Here is a 23,565-nt window from a genome sequence, read left to right on the forward strand (position 1 = left end):
TCGACAAGACGAGGATGGATATATACATAACTTTATGTTAAGATTCTCATCAATTTCAATTTGAATCCAAGACTTGAGTCCAGAGGTAGCACTGACTTCGATGATTATGACTTTGAAGTCTAGACCTTTCTTGAAAAACCTATGCAAGAAATTGTAACACTCTAAAATTTTCTTTTTAATTCATTTCCTACACGTGTAAAATTACACTATTAAGGACTAGACATTGGAAAATTTTGTATTGTGTAATTTTATTATATATCTGTGCGATTTAATATATTCTCTATATAATATTAAATGTATAAGTTTCGTGTTAGTCATATTTATTTTTTAGTGTAAATAATTTATTTAGTTAGTTGGCAAAGATTTGAAAACTTTCTAAACAAAAAATTTCATTTGTAGCAAAATTGCATCGCACACTGAGCGGTAGTGTAATTTAACTCTATGTGAGATTCACTCTGGGTACACGTATTCCTAAGGAGATTAGTACAATAAACTAGACGATCAAGATAGAGTTACTAGTTTTGGTAAAAAAGTGAAAATATTCATTTTCGGCAAATCTTATCCTTCCATTTTTGGTAGTTTTGCAAAAATTAAAACCACCCAATTGAGTCATGGCTGGTCATGTTGAAATGGCTAGCTAGGGGGGTCATTCTAGTGTCATTTTGAGCTTATCATCTTGAAGCTTCCACCACATTTTCTTGTTCATTTCGAGAAAAAAAAATTGAACCCATCATTCCTCCATTTTCACGAGTTCAACATTGAGGGAGTAAGGTCTAGTTTTTATTCTTCTTCCAAGCTTTCTCCAAGTGTTCTTAAGCCATTGATCCATCAAGCTTTGGTAAATAAGTTTTATTCTTCATCCTAGACTTGATTTCTCATTATTTATTGTTCTATCTTCTCTAGTAACTTAAAAGATTCCTTTTTTTTCTAATGAAGGGAAACCTTGAAAACTGAACATTCTTCATTCTTCCTTCAAAACTTAGTGACTTTCATCAAGAGGTAAAGAGGTCTCTCCAACTCTTGAACCTTATGCTTGTTGTTAAACTTCCTTGATCATGTTTTGAAATTTTTGTGCTTGTTGTCATGTTGTGACTGTGCGTTGAGGCATTTTCCTTGATGTTTTTATGCCAACAATGAGTTCTTTGTATGTTAAAACATAGAGTTAGTCTTAAATTTCACTTAAATCGGAGTTTTCTAGCAAAAGTTACGAATAAAACAAGTTGAAGGACCTTTTGTAAAATGAAAATCTACCACGAAATTGGACTAAGTGTTAGAACATTATGGACTGTTTTTTATTAAAGTTTTGACCACAAAAATTAGTTTTTTAGGTTTGAAAATGTAGGGTAGTATATAAGATTTATGAAAATTCGATTCCTAGAGTACCGAGAGCATTAAAAATAAGTTAGGAGCAGAGCTTTGTAAAACTAAGCAACAAAATAATTTTAGATAGTAGATAGCTTACCTTTGGAATCCATGCCTCCACATAAATTACCTTGGACTTATTTATTTTCTGGAACTACTAATTTAATTGCTATTATATTGCTGAGATACAGGATCTAATGAATGATACATGTTCTAGAATTGTAATGATTCTCTGCAGATAAAATTACTAAAATGCATGCACGTATATTTATTATTGTTATTTTTGAATGATAAGACTGATAGAGTGTGAACTCTGACAACTATATCTGTGGGATGTGAATTTATTTTGGGTCTCGGGGTGTTAGACCCTCGATAAATTGTTTATTATGTTTGTTTAGATAGCTATAATTGCAATCGTTATATTGTCCAATTGTTTTGTGTGACAAGTGGTTTTACTGCTTAAGGGACCACGACTGGTTCCTTGAGAGTACTACATAGGCTCTCGTCTCTCTTATTTATTTGTATGTGTTCGTTAATGCACGTGGCACAAGCGCCACACACGCGATGCAACGGTAACAATCAAGAGGATTGGATAGAGATTAAGGAATCAATGGTTCTATTTCCTTCAGTGAGTAGGTGAGGTTACGTTGAGGGAGTGAATGATAGACAAAGATACACTAGGGTATAGTGGGTGAAGAGGTTCGAAGAACCTAGGGAAATTAGCGAGTGGTGACTACCCAACACTTGATGCACTTATTTGGCGCAGGTAACTCATAGGCCTCACTTTGATACTCCTGACGGGTTTAGAGACTGTGTTTTTTGAGTTGGGAGATGTGAGATTGGTGTATGATGTATCCATATGTAACGATCACTCTTGATTGTCATCCACATGATTTCGTAAGACCATCAAGACCTGGAGGATTGGTGGCAGTGATTGGGCTCTGTTGTTAAATAAGTGTGATAGTTACATGTTTAGGATGTGAGAGTGTTGTTTGTTTAGATAACTACACGTGGTGGTTACGTAGATTGTATGTTTTAATTTTGTTTTGATATTGCCTTTTGTTTGTGGCATTTGAAGAGCAAAGGACTAACCCTTGCAACCACCATTTCAAGGGGAGATCATGGAGCATCCACAAAAGATGTTTACTTGTATCAATAGCTACCGCTACAGTTACACAGTGGAGGAAGATACGCGCCTCCATGCACACTTTGGTCATCCAACACCACTTTTTGTTGTTGGATGAGCCTCAGATACCATCGATCACTATAGAGGCCCACACTACATATCACATTCCTTTTGAGTGTACTCCTTAGTGCGACATCAACCATGTCATCTCCTACTACACCTACTTGGGATTTGAGTTGCCAGACAACCCATTGTGATTCCAACAACAAATTTTTGGGCATGACTTTGAGGGGATGGCTACTAGATCTACCATCTACCAGGATACGATCGTCGAATTCTACAAATATGTGAAAGATTTTACTGACGATGAGGATATCACGTCATCCAAGATCGCATTCTACCAAGGTGTTTGCGGTGAAGAGATATCTAAAGGAGAGACGGTTTCGTCCGATGAGGAATGAGATTTCTCAAGAGACGAGAACAACCCTTATGAGGATATGACTTTGCCCTAAGTAGCTTGTGGGTCTTGGGTAGTGACTGCTCTGAGTGCAAGATTGTTTTTCCTTATTGATGTATATTTGGGGTGGGAAGATTTCTGTATGCAATGTCATGATATTTTATTGTATTAATCATTTTGGTGATACTATGTAATATTCTGAGGGGCAGTTAATTTTTTATTTTCTTTCTAACGGTTGTCAAGATTACGTATTTTTGAGAGAAAGTGCACAAAGAAATTGTTGTTGGGTTCATTCGAATGGAACATATGACTAGGTTCCAAGAGAAAGTGCACAGAGAATCATCAAGAAAACCAACGAAGCGAGAGGCTAAGATCAAGAGTGGTCGTAGCCCGGGAAAATCCAAAGTGGATAGATTGCCTCTATCCAAATTCGACCACTACACTCCATTGATGGAGAGTCGAAGTCGAGTATTAGAGGAAGTGTGTGTTAGTCATCATTTACGACTAACTTTTGTATAGAAAAGTTTTATAAAATGTTTATCTTTTTCCCAATTTATGGTTCTTTTTGTAGGTTTGTACATATTTTTAGGTTTAGTTTAATTTTGTTCAGTAGAAATGCCCAACATTGTGAATTTAATGTGTTTCAACTTCAATTTCAGGTAAAAAAGGATGAAATTTGTGAAGGCTTGTAGCTAGTGTCTCGCTAAGCGAGGCACTCAGCCCGCTTAGCGAGTTGGGAGAATATGGAGGAGCATCTGCGCGCTCAGTGCGTCATCAGCTCGCTTAGCGAGGAGTTTGTCTCTTCCCGCCTAAGCGCGCCCAGCTCGCTCAACGGATTTTCAATAACTCGCGCTAAGCGAGCCTTCAAGGACAGAAAGCCCTTTTTAAGGCTGAAGTTGGAAAAATCAATTATTCGTCTGAGAGAGCGTGGATTGGAACGTAGAGAGTAGAACAGAGGCGCAAAATAGAGCAAGGAAGCCAAAAACCTCAGCTTTCAAGAGGATCTTAGGTTTAGGAGTAATTTCTAGGTTCCTATAGGTGGAGGAGACATCCCCACCACTGTGTAATCTGTTATTTTCTTCTTAAACCCTCATATTGTATCTGAAAGGTGCTGCCTTGCGATGGAAGGCTAAGCATCTTTGTTGGGAAATTCTGCTGAAACTTGATGTAAATTCTTAACTATCTATTTAAAGTTGTTTTATGTGTTCATTGCTTCTATCTGCACTTAATTATTGCATGCTTTTGATCTGATCACCCATTGGTGTGTAAAGTTAGGATTTTTAGCATTGGAAAATGTATTAATCCTTAGAACTGGATAGAGCAGGACTAGATAACTGCATTGCTAGCCATAGAGTGCAGGGTTTTAGTTTTTGATATGATGTGATTGTAATGTTGTTCGGTTAGGCTAAGTTCAACGAGACATTTGAGAACGAGGTTTAATTAGAATTAGTCCATTCACGCGAGGAATCAGTGTTTGGTATTTTAGTCCTCAACATAGAACACTGAAATAACATTAAATAGAGAAAAATCTTTTAATTACATCAAGCGTTCAGTAGAAGGACCCAACGTTTTAATCATCTATTTTCTCTCCCATTTTGATAAGCGTATTTGTAGTTATTTTAGATTTATAGTATATACATCTTGGATTTAATTCTGTTTACATGTCTTTATATCAATGTCTGCTTGCTGAATGAAACAAGTTCCCTGAGTTCGATACTTGGTTTCTTACCATTTTATTATTACTTTAATGACTTGGTACACTTTCCGATAAAGTTCGGGACTGTCCTAGAGTTCGAACAAAAGTTTTTGGCGCCGTTGTCAGGGAACTTCTTTCCATTTGGGAAGTCTAGTTCAGTTTGTAGACATCAATTCTTTATTCTTTGATTATTTGTTTTTTTATGAATATTTAGTTAATGCAGAATTTTTTTTCTCTTGAATCGGTTAACCACTATTCTTGCTAGTGCTTTGTATGCGCTGTAGATCTTTTGCAGGTGATTTGGTTTATTTGGACTTGGAGATTGAAGCTACTTGGAGATGAAACAACGCAGAAAGGCGGAGAAAAATCTTGCAAGAAAGGGCAGTACCAATTCTAGAGGAGCCTTGTTCATGAGAGCCATCTTCTATTTTTCCACAACCAAGGGAATCTCATACTGGTGCATCTGAAGCTCACAGGATGGCTGAAGATCAGCCTCGCAGAGTCACCCTTGAGGACTATTCTAGTTCTACTGTGCCGTAATTCTTTACATGCATCGTGCGGCCAGAGGTTCAGGCACACAACATCACTTACCCTCATTCTTTAATTCAGTTGATACAAGGAAACTTATTTCATGGTGAATGTTGAGTTGGTGTTTTACCAATTTGTAGAGTAACATGGCTTTGAATATAAATTCTATGTTTATGAATTTAGGAAAAAGAAGTGGTGATGGCACTTGGATGCTTCACGTTAGGGGATATAAGATCTGTTAGTTAGAAAAGAAAGTGGAGGGTGGTGGTAGCTACTTTCCCATAATTATAAAAGGTGGTTTTAATAAAAAGGAATTGGATTAACAATGTAGGAGTAGTAGAAATAATAAAATAAAATAAAATTTGTATAGGTTTAATAGAATAAAAAGTATATGATATACTTCATGATATAATGGTATGATTACAAATAAATTTGAACACAAAAATAGTTATCTTAAAATTATTAGGAATAACTATAGCAAATCAATTTAGATGATGAGACAAACAGAACAAACAATAGAAATTGTACTTTTTAATTGACTACTTTAGTTTTATAAAGTGTTTAATCCTTATCGTGGATATTAGTGATTATAAAATTATTGATTTCGGGTGCATGTTACTAAGACTTAGGTTACTCTATGCTTACAAATCTCATTTTTAATAACTAAAAGGTGCTACAATCTCTATAATGAAAAAACTATTTAAATTTCTATAAGCAAAGTAATAATCACTTAAGCACATGTACTTATTAAGTAATAACAACTAATAAACTAGCTCCTAAAAACAAGATGTTACACATCGACTACACAAACCTAAACAAAGTTTGCTCCAACGACTTATACCTACTTCTGAGTATAGACCGCCTAGTTGATGGAGCATCCATATTTTCCACCCTTAGCTTTTTAGATGCATATTCTGGATATAACCAAATCCCTATGTTCAAGCAGGATGAGGATAAAACTACATTCATGACTTATATGACTAACTACTGTTAATCCGTTATGTCATTTGGTCTTAGGAATGTCAGAGCAACACATTAGAGACTGATGAATAAGATATTTGTCAAGCAACTCGAAAGGAACCTAGAAGCCTATGTTGATGACATAGTGGTCAAAAGTACAAGCACCACCTCTTACGCAAAAGACTTAGCAAATATCTTTATAGAGATAAGAAAATACAACATAAGGCTAAACATTGATAAATGAATATTCAGTGTACAAGGAGGAAAGTTACTTGGATTCATGCTTATCCTTCAAGGAATGGGAATCAACCCGGAGAAGTGTGTGGCTATCATTGAGATGAGAAGCCTAAACACTCTTAAGGAAGTACAAAGACTAACAGGCTGATTAGCAGCATTATCCAGATTCTTGTCGAGAGCTGCTGACACAACCAAGTCTTTCTTCAAACTATTGAAGAAACATGAACAAAGTGGAACGAGAAATGTGAAGCTAACTTTCAAAAGCTCAAAGAGTTCCTTGTTTCACCTCCTCTACTAACCATACCTCAACCAAGAAAAGATATGATTTTGTATTTGAAAATATCAATGCCATAAGTTTAGAGAATGCCATAAATAAATAAATTCTTTTGTAAAAATATAACTGTATAATAATGTAGAAGTTTATAAATATTTTTTTTTGCATATAATTAAATTATTAGTAAATGAAATGTTGAAATTATATTTTACTGATTAAATAATTTTTACATGTCATATAGTAATAAGATAAGGAAAAAATGAAAAAAGAAATTACAAAATTGAAAAAAAAGGGAGAAAAAACTTCTCAAATGTGGATAACTTGATATGATAAGTGTGTATGATTGAGAATAAAAAAGTAAAATTTGATATTATTATTATTATTAAATTATACCAACAAGTTCCTTGTAATATTAGATTTAATTTCTTAAATCAAGATCTCAGTTTGAGTTTTTTATAAATAAAAAAAACATAATTAAAAGAAAAAAATTAACTAAAAATAAATCAATAAGATTTTTCAATAAATATTAATCACGAACTGTTCATACTAAGTACCAACAATGAGTAAGATGATAGTAACAAAAGAAGTAATGAAAACCATACATTAGACATGCCGAGCCACCCACCCACGAGTCACACCTGGAATGAACTATTTTGATTTCAGAATCAGAATAAAGGTCACTTCCAACTTTCATGCCATCTGCATTGCCTATCCTCCTCTCTCGTTGAGGTCCCAAAAACAAACTTATAAAATCTTCAAATTAATGCTGCAAGAAACACCACTCAATTATTTCCCCAACTTTGAAACCACGAATTTTGAAACTGAAGAGAAAATAGTCTCAAATTGCGTTTGAATATGGCTATAAGCTGCGGCAAACAAGGATTCTTGCTATGGCCCGCTTTTCACACTAGAGAATCCACCACAGCGTTTCCACCTCCACTAAGGTCTTTGTTCTTCTTTCTCTTATCCCCGCAATAAAATGCGGCGTTTCGTTTCATTGCTTTTGTTAAGTGTTCGTAGCAAACACAAACCAAAAACCTTCTCACGTTTCTGTAATTTGGTTCATTTCTTACAGCCTCTCACTTAAACTCCCACCGCAATCACATTCAAAAGTCAGGTAACATACTTTTTTTTTATTCTGAGAAAGAACTTGTGATTGTTATTATAATTCTAGAATAGGGTATAGTGAAAAGTAAGGTTAAACAAGTGTTATTGTCAAATTAAAATCAAGCATTTTTCTTGCTAGTGTTACTTGGTGATATATATGGTGATGTTTATTAAACATGTATGACAGTACTTCTATTTTTGTTTGTAAATGGCAACGTGTATGCGTAGTTAATATGAATTTCTTGGTGCTGTTTGTGTATGAATCCTGGCATTTTGAATTAAATAATTAGTTAAACATGTAATTTTATTTTTGATCCGTAGGAATCAAAAATAGTTACCGTGGACTTTACAACAACATACGCACCTTCTTTAACCAACTGAGCTAGATTGCCTTTTGGTAGTTACATATGTAACTGATTAAGGCCCTGTTTGAAAGAGCTTATTTACTGCTTATTTGGACTTATCTTATACATAAGCACTTGTGTAAGTGTTTGGTATAACTTATAAAAATAGTTTTTGATATGTCCCTAAGTTGTTTACTTTTTTTCTACTTATTTTAATAAGCTCTTTAGGATAGCTTATGAAAACAACTTACAGCTTATGTAAAAGTCGTTTAATCCTATTCCCCTTTTCGATGATAAAAACAACTTACAATACATAAGTGATTATATACTTTAATTAAGTTGTTTATCCAAACAGGCCCTAAATGCTTGGAAACTTACTAAAGAGTGTTTTTGCTGGTCATAGTGGTAATATTTTCATGTGTCACTTGATGGACTTCATGTATTTTCAGATTGATTTGTTTTAAATTGTGTACAAGTGCAGGAGGGTTGTTAAAATGTCTGCAACTGAAGTCACAAGCTCTAGGATATCATACGAGTCCTTTGCAATAAAGCCTCCTGAGCACCCAACTTATGATTTGAAGGGCATTATCAAGCTAGCACTTGAAGAAGATGCTGGGGATCGAGGTTTATTTCTGAACGTTTTCTTAAGTTTCTTGCACTAGCTGCCATGTTTCTTCCTGAGTTTTAAATTTATAATTCACACTCATGAGTTGTTAATGTTATCTTCACTGTTTATTATAATCAAGTGTAAATTCTTTTATGCCATCGGGCTTTCGCAAATAGCTAATGCTGATACATACTGTTATTTGGTAGTTATCATGACATTGGGTATCGATGTTGTTTTGATTGTAGGTGATGTAACATGCTTGGCCACCATTCCATTTGACATGGAAGTGGAAGCTTATTTTTTGGCAAAGGAGGATGGCATCATTGCTGGAATAGCTCTTGCAGAGATGATATTTCATGAGGTTGATCCTTCTCTGAAGGTATGAAAGCAATATGCAGATGGTCTATCATTATATTTGTGGTTGGTGCTTGGCTGAATTATTGTAGGATTACTTTCAACTATCAGGTGGAGTGGAGTAAAAATGATGGAGATTTTGTCCATAAAGGGCTACAGTTTGGAAGAGTTCGTGGTAAGGTCATTATTAGGAAAACATAATTACAAAAGCAAGTGGCTTCATTTGTAATTAATTTCATGAATGACTTCTATTGATCGTGCAGGACGGGCTCATAACATTGTTGTAGCTGAAAGAGTTGTGCTAAACTTTATGCAGAGGATGAGTGGCATTGCAACTTTAACTAAGGTAATCTGTTGTTTACTAAAATATTTTCTTTTTGTTGAATTTTTTGTAATATGCTTAACTACCTAACAGTTTGTGATTATTGAACTTAGTTAGCTAACATTATATGCTGTTTTAAAGATCTCTGTAAGGCTATTGAAAATATTTGATGTCAATTATTGACAAAGTTGGGATTATTGGATCACAATTGCAAAATGGCTGAATTGGTTAGATTTAAGATGATTTACTTGGGTTTTTAGCTATTTTGTCTAGAGCATAGTTGTTAATATCATGCTATAGTGTTCAATGGCTTGTCATAGGTTCTTGCACAGTTGCACTATGCTAAATGTATAGCATGGCACTATGCTACATGTATAGCAGCTGACTTTAAACATAATAGTCCAGAACTATCTTGGGACGAGACAAGGTTTTCACTTGTTGGAGATGAGTTCTTTTCAGTCTGGGATAATAAACACAAATGAATAATTACTTAAAAATTCTATTAGCTGTTTTTGGTGCGTAGTTATAGTTTTGAATGGTATTACAAATATCAGTTTGTCTGTTTGTTTTTCTTTTTTTAAGATGTTATTTTAAATTATATGCATTATAGTTAGTGTTATGAACTGCCTATTGTGGCAATGGCAAGTGCTATATTTGAGAGAACTATGGTCTAGGATAGTTTCCATACTGTGTAGGCTTCTCATATATCTTAACCCAATTTTTTTGAAAAACTTTGCAATTTGCAACAACAATAAAGTATTGTGCCACTAGGTAGATTTGGCGTGCACTCCAACTTTGTTTTGTATATATTCTTCCCCAATCTTAGTTTTCCTGGTATGTCATCACGACAACATGCTCATCAATGCTAAGCTTGGTTTGTGATCTTGTTGGCTTTGCTGCCTGATATTCACTACCATATAGCATTGCTGGTCTTGTCATTTGGTAGACTTTTCTTTTGAGTTTGATAGACACTTTGCAACCATAGCTTACAGTTGAAGCAAATCTATAAAGTGATATGGTCTCGATTACTTTCTGATAGGAACTAGTTTTAATAATAACAGAAATGAAGTGTTCTTTACACTATAAGAGAATGCTGGATTCTGGAGTTCCAGCCTTAGGAATAGAGAGACTCCTAGAGTGAGAATTCCTGCCTTAGGAATGGCGGCCAATCTCACTCAATACCTCCCTTTGCACAAATTTTCTACCCACTCTTCACTCCCATACTTCCGTTTTATCTTCTCATTCCAGTCCTTTCTTCCTACACTTGCCATGTTACAGCCCTTTGCATCCAAATTCCCCATCTACCCATTACTCATTGTGCTCATCAAGGCTGATAATTTCACAAATTGTTGATGATAATATGGCTTCTTACAATGATGTTTGTAAATGTAATGAAACATATCAATGTCACAAATATGAAAATAAGTTGACGTATGTAATCAGATTGAATGTAAAAGATGGTAATGTGTTACATCTCACTTGACCCAATAATTAGTGAAACCTTTATTATCTTATAATTCTTGACTGTGTTATAGATTTCGTGCTTTCCCACAGGCAATGGCAAATGCAGCATACCCTGCATATATGTTGGAGACTAGAAAAACTGCTCCAGGTCTTCGTTTAGTGGATAAGTGGGCGGTATGGACTTTTGATCACTTCCTTCCAATAATTAATAACCATTTATACTTTTACACATAAAGTTTACTCAATAAACTAGTGTACATGTGCTTTGATAGGTATTAATTGGTGGAGGTCAGAACCATAGGATGGGTTTGTTTGATATGGTGATGATAAAAGATAATCATATATCAGCAGCTGGAGGTGTTGCTGATGCTCTTAAAGCTGTTGACCTGTATCTGGAGCAAAATAATCTTCAAATGGAGGTTGAGGTGGTGCTCTCTTTCATTGTTCTACACATTTCTTTTCTTTTTTTTCCATTTTGAGGTCTTTTTGGTCTTTTCTCAACTTTGAAGTTCATGAAAATTGTGACGCCTGCCAGGTTCCAACTGTGACTTATTAGCAGTTGCTGCTGTTTGCCACACAATAAACTAATAACTATTTTGTGTAACAAATGATTTGTTGATGCAGCAACAAGATGATAGGAACAGATTTTACTGATAAGTAATAATTCCTTACAATAGGGAAAATCCTCTTCACTGAAAAACAAAAAAAAGAAGATAGAAAGAAATACATGTGGTTTGTTGAGGGTCTCCTTCCTGCCGCAGGGCCCTAATTCCTTATTGAATTGAATAATTGACTGGTTGCCCTTCTCCTCCTTGCCTCCCTCTTATCATTTCCTTTACCAGATTTCACACCTCCATACCCTCCTTCCTTTCCTACCTGCCACATGTGCAGTGGTGACAACTGAAATTCACGTCCCTACTGCCCTAGTAACTTTATCTGGTGTAATGATACTGATATGTTTTTAGTTATCAATGGAAACAACAAAATATCAGAATGAGTGTGTTGAAAAGAGAAAGGCACGAATGAAATGAGAGTAATGCTCCCCTAAGTCAGAGAAAGGTTCTCTGAGCTCCACTTTTTATTCCAAATCCATCATACCCCACCGCCAAACCCACAATCCCAATTATAACAGAAATATTCCTCACCTTCTCTCTCCTCTAACTAACTCCCACTAACCCACAATGCTCACTACAACTCTCAGGCCTTACTATGTTTGGGCCTTCTAGAGTATACCTTAAAGAGCCTATCCCATTTAGAAGCTAATTTCCTATCAATACCACCCTCTAAAACAACTGCCTTGTCCTCAAGGCAGAAATTGGGAAATCTGTCTTTGATTGGTGCTGTGTTCTCCCATGTTGCTTCTACCACAGGTTGAGACTTCCAGAGGATAAGCCACTCTTCGACAGAATTTCTCAGGTGCTTGCCTTCGCCAATGGCTAAAATATCCTCAGGTCTAGGGGTTTTAGGATTATCCACTGCCAATCTGGGAGGCAAAATGGTAACAGAAGAACCACTCTTCGCAGAGCATTTGAGCTGAGAAACATGAAAGACTAGATGAATTCTAGCCGCATCTGGTAACTGCAACTTGTACGCCACCTCCCTGACATGGGAAAGCACTTGACGACCTCTTTGATGAATACTCGCCAACTTCATAAGTGACATGACGATGATGAGCATCCGCATACTTCTTCATCGTTTGCTGAGCACGGTGCAGATGGAACTTCAACTGACGTAAGGCTTTGTCGCGATCAATCAACACTGATGCGATTGAATCAACTTGGGTTTCCCCAATCAGATAACGAAGCACAGAAAGTGGATTCCGACTATAGACAATCTCAAAGGGGGAACTTGCCCATTGCAGAATGGGATGAAGTATTGTATCAAAATTCTGCCCAAGAAAGCCACAGATGCCATTTGGTAGGTTTCTCAAAAGCAAAGCAGTGGAGGAAAGTTTCTAAGCAACGATTTACCACATCCGTTTGACTGTCGGTTTGGGAATGGTAAGTAGTACTCATCCTTAGCACAGTTCCTTGAAGGTGAAACAGTTCACTCCAAAATTTGCTAAGGAACAAAGGATCGTGGTCGCTGATAATAGACTTGGGAAAACCGTGTAACTTGACGACCTCTTTGATGAATACCTCTGCTACTGAACACGCTGTGTAGGGGTGCTTGAGGGATAAAAAATGTGCATACTTGGACAAGCGGTCGATCACCACCAGAATTACGTCATATCCCTGAGAATGTGGCAAGCTGGTGATAAAATCCAAAGAGATATCATCCCATACGATTTCTGGGATAGGAATATGTTGCAACAGCCCTGTTGGAGACAAGGCCTGGTACTTTTTACGTTGACAAACGTCACATTGGTGGATGTACTCCATTATAGTAGCTTTCATTCCCTTCCAAAAGAAGCTGGAAGACAACTACTTGTATGTCTTCATGAATCCCGAATGGCCACTTGTAACCGTGTCGTGAAATTCGGCCATCAAAGTAGGGATTAAAGAGGAGGTCTTAGGCAACATCAAACGATCTTTGTTAAAAAGTAAACCGTCGCGCAGAGTATAGTGTTGCAGAGAATCAGAATCAGATTGCAATTGGGAGCTCAACTTGACCAAGCCAGGGTCATTTTGCACTTTGTTCCTGACAGCAGGGAAATCCACCCAATAAGGACTAATGGAGATGGTGTTGAACTCAGTGGAAGGAAACTGACAGGATAAGGTATAATCAGCCTTATTCTCTGGACCAGAATTAAAACAACCTCAAATTGGAACCCCATGAGTTTTGCCAACCAGCATTGCTGATCTGTGGTGGTGAGACGTTGTTGAAGGAGATGCTTCAAACTCCTATGATCTGTATATACCTTGAAACTTCTACCCAAAAGGTAGTGTCACCAGTGTTGAATGGACAAAGCCAAGGCCATGATCTCCTTCTCATACACAGATTTGGACAAAGTTCCCGCAGATAGGGCCTTGCTGAAATAGGCAATAGGTTGGCAGTCCTGCATCAATACCGCTCCAAATCCCTGGCCAGAAGCTTCACAATCTATGAAAAACTCTTTAGTGAAATCAGGAAGAGTGAGAATAGGAAAGGAGGACAAACACTATTTGAGACATTCAAAAGCCTTCACTTGATTCTGTCCCCAAAAGAAACCCTCCTTTTTTGTAAGCATAGTAAGGGGTTGGGCCAACTTACCATAGTCTTTGATAAATTGATGATAGTAACCAGTTAGGCCGAGGAAACCACGAACCTCCTTGGCATTTACTGGAACCGGCCAGTCCAACTCTGCCTTCACCTTATCGGGATCCATCGCCACTCCCTGGGCAGATATTACATGCCCTAAATAGTCAATGGAAGGCAAGCCGAAAGAGAACTTACACTCACAAGTTGAGTTCATCGGAAGCAGATTAATAGAGTTGTCATGGGCTCGTTGAGGTGGCAGCCCCTTTCTAGCAGTGAAGACAGAGGCATGCTGATCCAGCACATGCTGCAAGTCCTGAGGCATATCGTTCGGGATGATCTGATGTTCCAAGCAAAAGCAGGTAGTGTTCTCAGAGGCTAGGCACTGCAAAAGGCCCTATAAGGCAGTAGAGTGAGAGGAATCTTTGATATGATGACCTTGCAAGGCGATTAACTGGTCCTTGTCCTTGAAGCTCACAATCTTTTTGTTCCAATCCATGTGGTTTGTCCTAAAGTTTTCAACCACTCAACCCCTAACACAAGATCAACGCCCCCAAGAACACACAAGCGTTGACACCATGAGAGGAACATTTGTTGCCGTTGTCGAGGATGACATTGAACTCCTTCGTTGCTGTGACCTCCAAGTTCAGGGAACTCACCAGTTCTCATGCAATGAAATTGTGACTAGCCCCACTGTCAACGAGGAGAAGAATAGGATAACTAGCCAACTCTCCTTCCAATTTGATGGTCTTCGAATGTGCAAGGTCACTGGATTGAGAGCGCAATAGTCCAAAACGTGGCACACCATGTCTTGATTTTTTGATTCTGGAGGATTGTTGGTAAGAGTAGGATTGTTGGACTGTTCGTTACCTTCCCAAATGAGAAGGCAGAGATGGCGGTCGAGGCACACATGGGTTGGACTCCACTTGGATCCACACTTGAAACAAAGATAGGTGATGCTAGGTGCACCCAGCATTTTATGTGAATGGGTGAAAATGTCCTTGACTTAAAATTTAAAAGCTTTGTACACCCAGTGCACTGCTCACTTCATTTGTACGAGCTTCTTCCTTTTACTTTTCCTCGCTGCACCGTTTGAGCTTCTTCTTCTTCTCCTCCTAGTGCCGTTTGGTTTGGTTGGAGGTTCGTTTGTCTCGCATTGGGTGATTCGTCGTCGGCATTGAGCACTTGCAGCTTTGTTTTGGTCTTCCACCGTCGAGGTAAGCTTTGTGTCTCTGTTAATGACTGCTGCGTTCTCGTATTTCGATTTTTGCATTCGTACGGATTAAGTTGATCCTTAAGTGTTACATGAGCTGTATAACCTTTTTTAATTAAAAAAAATTAAAAATAGGTATTTAACTTTTGAAAAATGTTTTTAATTAGATATTTGATTTGTGTGTGTTTTAAAAAATAATATGTATGATTGCACGGTGTTATGAAATAGTTTTAAATTTTAATAGTAAATAAATGAATTTTGTAGTTGTTTATGTTTAATTTATTTGAATGAAAATAGTCATGTGTTATTTAATTATGTAGTTGTTATTTTATTTATGTATTTTGTGTTTTAATTCTTTATTCATATATGGTGTTATGAAATAGTTTGAAAGGTTGTTATTTTATTTCAATGAAAAATAGTCATATATAAGTTAATTATGTAGTTATTTTATTTATGCATTTCGTGTTTTAATTATGTAGTCATATATGTTGATATGAAATAGTTATAAATAGTGTTATTTTATTTCAATGAAAAGTAGTAATATATGTTAAAAAGCAAAAACCCTATATCAATCTACATACGCATTATTTCAAATACACATATAAAAAATAATTTATTTTTAAAAATGTACATACAAACATATTAATAATTTTAAAAAATAAAACTTTAAACAATTTTAAAAAAAATCAAAATCTGTAAACCATAGGGATCAAGTTGATCCGTATGGTTTATACGGATCAAGTCACACACTCACCCAACAACATCGTGTACCTGGTGTACCTTCGACGACGAACCAACCACCGCAACAATCACCACCGACCTGTAACACTTTCACCTCGATCCAAGCGGCACCTCTCTCAACAATAAAAAACCAACACGAAAGCAAAGAAAAAAGAATGGAGGCGTAAAAGAAAAAAGCACAGAAACTAACTTAAAAAGGAAGAAGAAAGCAGGGACATTTACGAAATTATTTTAAATTGCTGGGTGCACCCAACATTTTAAGTGAATGGGCGAAAATATCCTTCACTCAAGTTGATCCTCATGATCTGTAAGTATAATTTAAACATACGGATCAAGTTGATCCGTATGGTTTGTATGGACTTACAGATCATGGGGGTCAACTTGAGTGAAGGATATTTTCGCCCATACGGATCAACTTGATGTGTATGCTTCATATAGTTCAACATGATCCGTATGAGTTATACGGATCATGTTGATCCGTATGTTTAAATTATACTTACAGATAAAGTTCATCCATACAAACCATACGGATCAACCACGAATTCGCGTATTTTCGACGTAGGGTAATTTTGGAATTAACAAAAAATGCTGGGTGCACAAGCAATAGAGCTGGTGCACCTAGCATCACCCAACAAAGACCCTTATTTCTACAATCCATAAGTTCTAGGTAAGAAAGATTACCAGTACCGCTCGAGATGATTGCGAACCCAAATTAAATGACCCAGATCTGGCCCCTTTGTCACGGGCCCCAGCAGAATCACTAGCAGAATGGGCTGGACTGAGAGGTCCACTAGCAGAATGGCCCCATATACTGATCCTTCGAGAGTGGAGGAACCTACGCCATGAGAATTTCAAATGCCTCGACGTACTCATCGATAGTGGTTGTTTGGTGGAGGAGCTAAAGTTGAGAAAAAGGATTACCCATTTGGTGGTTGCCGTAACGCTCGAGCAGCACGCATTTGAAAGAGGCCCAATGTAGATGAGGGTCGGAATTGGACAGCACCGTGAACCAATGCCAAGTCATACCCTCCATGCAAATCTGGGCAAGTTGGATCTGCATTTTAGGGGGGGTGCTCTGAACTGAGAAATACGTTTCGGCTTTGGCAAGCCAACCGGTAGATCGTCGCTAGAAAATGGCGGAAGTTCAACACGTTTCGCCGACAATCATGCATTGTCTGAGTTGGGTCCAGTATGATATGGCGGGGTAAGAGTCGCACCAGGAGAATCGGAACAACACAACAAAGTGTCCTACATCTCTGTGCACATAGCAGTCACTAATTGGGAGAGTTCATTGACGCTGGTAAGCAAGGAAGATAACTGGGTGGAATGATCCTTCATGGCTGGATCTTGAGAGTGAAGGATGGTTTCGATCGCTGCAACTTTGGATTCAACATTGTTTAGACGGAGCCACTATTCTCGTTTGCATAGACTCAATGGAAGCAACAGTGATATGTTTTTAGTTATCAATGGAAACAAAATATAAGAATGAGTATTTGAAAAGACAAAGGCACTAATGAAATATGAGCAATGCTGCCCCAAGTCAGAGAAAGGTTCTCTGAGCTCCACTTTCTATTCCAAATCCATCATACCCCACCGCCAAACTCACAATTCCAATTATAACAGAAATATTCCTCACCTTCTCTCTCCTCTAACTAACTCTCACTAACCCACAGTGCTCACTACAACTCTCAGGCCTTAATATGTTTGGGCCTTCTAGAGTATACCTTAAAGGGCCTATCCCATTTAGAAGCTAATTTCCTATTAGATACTCATCTAAAACTTCACCTTGTCCTCAATATGAATGTTTGGGTAAATGTCTTGTAACTGCTGAGTGCTGGCATAACTTCAGTGGGGTCCCATTGGTGTTTCAAGGTTTTTTTGTGTTTTTTCTAGGTTGAGACCAGGACTCTTGAGGAAGTGGAAGAAGTTTTACATTATTCATCTCAAACAAAGACTTCTTTGACTCGAATAATGTTGGACAATATGGTTGTACCTCTACCAAATGGGGATGTGGACATATCTATGCTAAAAGAAGCTGTGCAGTTGATAAATGGGAGATATGAGACTGAGGTATTCGTGACTAAATTTGCTTAGTTTAATCTTTACAAAATATTTTGGATTATTTGTTAGAATAAACGATGCAGAATATTTTGGTACTGGTTTTATGTTTTTATTTCTATCATTCTTGTGTCTGTCAATTTGTTGAGAAACTAGCATGTCTACTCAGTTGTTTAATCGTCTAAAGAGGTAGTGGAAATTCGCTCAGCGATACGTGATGTCCAAAATTATGGGTTTACTCTTTAATGGTGGCCCTTATGCCTAGAGGTCATATTTTTATGGGTTCATGGCTCATGCGGTGAAAGATATTCTTTTGGTTGTCATCAGCTTGCTAAGTCATATTCTCTTTTTCCTTTGGACTATTTGGTTTTTCTTGCATTGTCGTGATCTTTATTAACTAGGGTCACTTAATTTCAGAATCTCGGATATTATGTGGAGATCATAAATTGAGAAATGCTAGGAACGTTCTCTCTAACACTCTTTTCAACACACTCAGTGATTGACTGAAATTTGTTAAAGATGAACAATTTTAATAGGTCTCACTTATCATTAAAGATTCTATCTCCTAATTTAAATATGAGATCCATCAAAACTGGTGATTATCTACAAATTTCAGCCCATCACAGAGCGTGTTGACAACTAGATTTGGACGAGGATGACTTTAGGTACTAATTTCTAGTGTCATTTTTGTGATGTCAGGCATCAGGCAATGTCACACTAGATACTGTACATAAAATTGGGCAAAGCGGAGTGACCTACATTTCTAGGTAAACTTTAAGTTCGGTTGTTCCACTTCATAGAATATGGTATTATAATCCATTTTCCTTCCTTTTCTACTTAAATAAATATTTAGTCATTGAAGAGCATGAAATATTTTTATCTTGCATTAATATGAAATTAAAAAATTATATCAAATAGACAATAATTAGAGGTAATAACTTGAAAAATAAATCATGATCGGATGATCCAAACCAAATCAATCCAATTTTAGTCAGATTGATTCGGTCTGGATAGTTCATTATATTTTTAAATCTGAATCAAATTAATTAAAATTATTGGTATTCAGTATATTTTGATATATTTAGGATAAGATTATTAAGTATTTGAACAAAACTTCTTGGTGTTTAGTGTATTCTGATATATTTTTTAGTATTTGAATATTTATAGTTTCTTGATATAAAAGGTGAGTTGTTGAGTTATTTTATTGTTTATCTGATGTATGAGTTACATAAATGTAACTCTTTTAAACTTTATTATTTCATTAATTCATTTACATTTTTTTATATTTTTCATTAATCGTATTTTATATATGATATTTACAATTTTTAAAGTTTTTTTTTATGACTTTTTATTATTGGTCCTACAGACCAGTCCGTTAGCCCATGGACCAAATGGGTTAGACACAGACAAGGCATAAATGTGGTCCATTTAGTAAGTAGATTAGCTTAGCTGATCTTTTTAAATGCAGATCAAAACGAACTAGACTGACTCATCCACCTATAACTAAAACCAACATTTTTTTTTTTTTCTTATGTATAGACAAGCGCACATGTTACATTTATTTTAGTATCTTGAGATAGATTTTCTTGTATTAGAAAAGTTTTTTATTTTCTTTAACGGTGAGGTATGTCCCGTTTATTATTGTATCATTTTGGGTTTAATATAATTTATATTTTCCAAAAAAAAAACCAACATTCTTTTTGCATACACTGACTCGTACTCACCTATAATTAAAACCAACATGGTGTATAACTCTTAAACAATTGTAAGATAATTATCAAATGAATTGAGGATGCCGACATAATACCATACTGACTTGGCTTTTTTGGCAGTGGTTCGTTGACTCATTCTGTGAAAGCACTAGACGTCTCCCTCAAAATTGATACCGAATTAGCACTCAAAGTTGGAAGGCGCACTGGACGAGCTTGATTGGCCTTCTTAAGATATTACTATTATCTATCAATATTTTGTATCGGTTTTTTTTCCCCTGTTTTGTCACTTATGTGTGACTTTTCCTTTTTCATAGGCAAATAAAACAAATATATATTATGGAGCACAAGAAGTGCCATGATACACGAACAGAGTTACCCCTATGCTGATCAAGACAGGAATCTTGTTATTCGTGAAGTAATATATTGCTACCAAATAAAATAATATATAAGTGGTTACTGAACATGAACTACCTACTTTTTTTTTATTTGGCGAAATGAACTACATAGTTTAGCATTTGCTTATATACGTAAGTGACGTAAAAGCGTGACAAATAGCAAGCAATATGCAAACAATAGTATATGAAGCACCGAGATCGACACGGATGTCGGATACGGACATGCGGACACCTGTAATGTTTAAAATACAGAACGTAGTATGAGTGTTGCGTCGATGTTGAACACTGACACAGATGCGTGTCGGACATCGGATACGACAAGAGACTGAGGTGTCCGTGCTTCATTGACAATAGTTGACACATAATAATAATTTGGGTTTCTTAATAAATTGATTTAGGATTTGAATCTTGATTAGATTTTGGGTATAAAATAAATCATTAGGAGGAGAATGTCAATTTTGCATGTGCTTAAGGTTTCCAACAAAGAGAGATTTAAGTTTTTTTTTTTTTAAGATTTTTTTTACTTAACGAATTTATATTTAATTGTTACGTTGATAATATTTAATGTTGAAGTTATTAAATGGAACAAGTTGATATTAGTCCGTATATGATAAACGTTAGGTAAAGTATCTTATATTTTCATTATCAAGTCAAATAAATTGATGACATGTGAAATGAATATTTTTCCAGTAGTAATTAGTTTTTAATAATACTCTGAAATTTTTAAAAAAATGTTCACATATCATTTAAATTTTTTAAAGAAATATATATATTTTTATTTAAGTTATGTGTATTAAAATATTAAAATGTACCTATAATAAATATAAATCAACAATTCTATATTATACTTTTTAAATATCAATATCACTATATACGTCATAATTCTATTATTAAAATTATTAAAAAAGAATATATTCAATTATTCTTTTTAAAAAAGATTTTATAAACGAACTAAAGTGTATCTTAATTTCATAGACATGTTAATTTTATATAGGGATTAAAGTGTAATGTTAATTTTATTTTATATGCAAACTAAGAAATAAAACATATTTGATGACTTTATGCTATGTCACTTTTTTGTTGCACACGTCAACACTTGTTTAACCCGATTAAATGAATGAAAAGGTAACGTTAATTTCATATAAGGATCAAAAGTTAGAATTTTTTTCATATAGAAATTAAGGTAGATTCAAGGGTGAACTATTAATTAAATGATTCACCCGTCCAGTCTTTAAATAGTATTTTAATGTTTGTAGAATATGGTCTTGGTGTGTCTGTGTTATTTAATGATCGTCGAATAGGGTATCGTAATTGCCATATAAAAGTTGATCGGTGAAAAATTACCATTAACCTGCTGATGGGTTATTTTAAAATGATTTTTAAATTAAATAGGGTATCGTAATTGATGTTAATGATCCTGTAAAGTAAGTAAACCATTTTTTACAAAGGGCTTAAAGGTCTTTTCATAATTACTGGTTCAATTTTAATTGACCTATTGAAATATTATTTTCTTACTTCACCACGTGAACCATATTTCCCTTACGTCTCCACCGTAGAAAATCAGTAAATATGAAGTATAGAAACCAGATAATTAAACCTCAAATTTACTTATGTTATGTATAATTTTTACGTTAAAATAAAGAGATACAATGAATTATTTAATACTTTTTTAAATTAGATCAAATAATGGTCAACAAACACACACACAATTTAATAATAAGTGTGTGTTCTTTCAAAATAAAATAAAATTATAAGTGTATGCTTGGTGATTCTATTTTCTGGTTTTATATTTGCTTGACCTGTGCATTTATCCTTGGTTTTCTGGTATTTGTAAATTAGCAGCAGCTCCTAATTTTAAGTTGTTAAATCAAAGGGTATTTGTTTGTTAATGTTTGAGTTGCATTCCTAGTTTGTTGTTTCCTGCGCCTATTTGTTTTTGGTATTCAGACTTATCAATCCAAAATGTAAAATTATATTTTATAATGATTACAGATTTTGACTTCTAAAATGATCATCCGAAATGAAAAAAAAAATCTGAAAAGAACGCAGGAAGCACCAACCTGTATTCCTGTATCAACAAATGCAATTTGCAAACCCTCTCTACCTTCACGCTCACCTTCTAAGCAAGCCAAGCTAAAGATCACTACGTACTGTTCAGTTTTCTTTGATGTGGATAGAGAAATATTGACGTACAGAACCAAAGGATATTATGGGGGAATTAATCACTTGTATGATCACTAGTCTTCGTTACCATAATCACTTGTCTAATTGGATGCTTATCCAAATCCATTTAAAAGATGTCTTTAATTGTATAATGATCATTTTAGTTGAAATTTCTGACAGCAATATTTATATATTATTTCCTTCTTTCCTATTTTTAAGACCAATTACCTAATTATTCAGAAATAATAAAAAATTAACAGTTAATAAAAATAAATTTATGTTGAATTTATATATTTTTTTAAAAATTATCCTTTTCATTAATAATTTTCTCTCTCCTCTAATTATTTGTTAGAGTAACTAATTTGAGGTATTTTAGTTTTAAAATAATTAACATAAAAACATTATAGATTGAGTGTTATAAAAAATAAAATATTACTTTTAATTTGGGTCTTAAGACCATTTGAGTTCATTTGACTTATTAAAAATTATGGTACTTGATAAGATAAATATTTTTATTTTATGTTTGATTTGAAAAAAAAAGAGTAGGGGACAACACAAATCTAACAACTGAAAATATGATAAAATCTTTAATTTTTGTTAAAAAAATTGTGGGACAACTTTTTATCCTAGGTATAAAGTATTAAAGACATATATATCCCTAATTGTATCTCTTTAATAATAATAAAAAATAGTAGCTAAACAGTGTAATTATTTTAAAAAGGAAAGATTGAATTTTTTATATTCTAATCTCTCTTTTTATTTTGGTAAACACATTAAATTTGATATAAATTATATTAAGATAATTAATATTAGATATTTTGGTAGATTTTATATTATTTTACTTGTATTGTCTATTATTTGTCAAACGATTTTCAAGATAAAAAAATTATTATATAACTTGTATCTTTGTTATGTGTTTTTCTTCTTATGCGTCCAGTATCATAATTCTAACAAAAACTTAACTATGGTTTTAGTCTTTCAACTTGGGTAGTCATTTTTTAGTCCTTTAAAAAAATTATTTTTATTAGTCCTTCAAAATTTTGAAAAATTTCTTTTAGTCCCTCTTTATTTATTGTACTTATAATTTCACAATTTGTCACAGTTTTTAATCACCAAAATTACTTTTTTTAATTTATTTTAAAAATGATTTTATGATTTTAAACTGTCAAAATATTTTACTCTTATGATTTTTTAATTATTGTTTTTACATATTTTGACAATTTTAAAGAAGAAAAATAAAAACATTAATGTAAAATTATTGTGATTTT

At 34.7% G+C, this 23,565-nt stretch overlaps 1 protein-coding gene across 2 annotated transcripts; it reads left to right on the forward strand.

Moving 5' to 3' along the window:
- The first annotated feature begins 7,219 nt into the window (after positions 1-7,219).
- Positions 7,220-20,200, forward strand: LOC100794013 (nicotinate-nucleotide pyrophosphorylase [carboxylating], chloroplastic). Of its 2 annotated transcripts, XM_003533897.5 has the most exons (11): positions 7,220-7,584; positions 7,716-7,757; positions 8,573-8,715; positions 8,944-9,077; positions 9,164-9,227; positions 9,316-9,398; positions 10,929-11,012; positions 11,111-11,263; positions 17,863-18,039; positions 18,727-18,794; positions 19,860-20,200. In XM_003533897.5, the coding sequence occupies exons 1-11, from the start codon at positions 7,496-7,498 to the stop codon at positions 19,954-19,956; spliced, it is 1,134 nt and encodes a 377-aa protein (XP_003533945.1). In that variant the 5' UTR covers positions 7,220-7,495; the 3' UTR covers positions 19,957-20,200. The 2 variants fall into 2 exon arrangements, with proteins under 2 accessions (XP_003533945.1, XP_040861462.1); XM_041005528.1 differs by lacking the exon at positions 17,863-18,039.
- Positions 20,201-23,565: the final 3,365 nt, after the last annotated feature.

The sequence above is a fragment of the Glycine max genome, chromosome 9 (genome assembly GCF_000004515.6).
Source record: "Glycine max cultivar Williams 82 chromosome 9, Glycine_max_v4.0, whole genome shotgun sequence".
In the NCBI taxonomy this organism is placed as follows: Eukaryota; Viridiplantae; Streptophyta; class Magnoliopsida; order Fabales; family Fabaceae; genus Glycine; species Glycine max.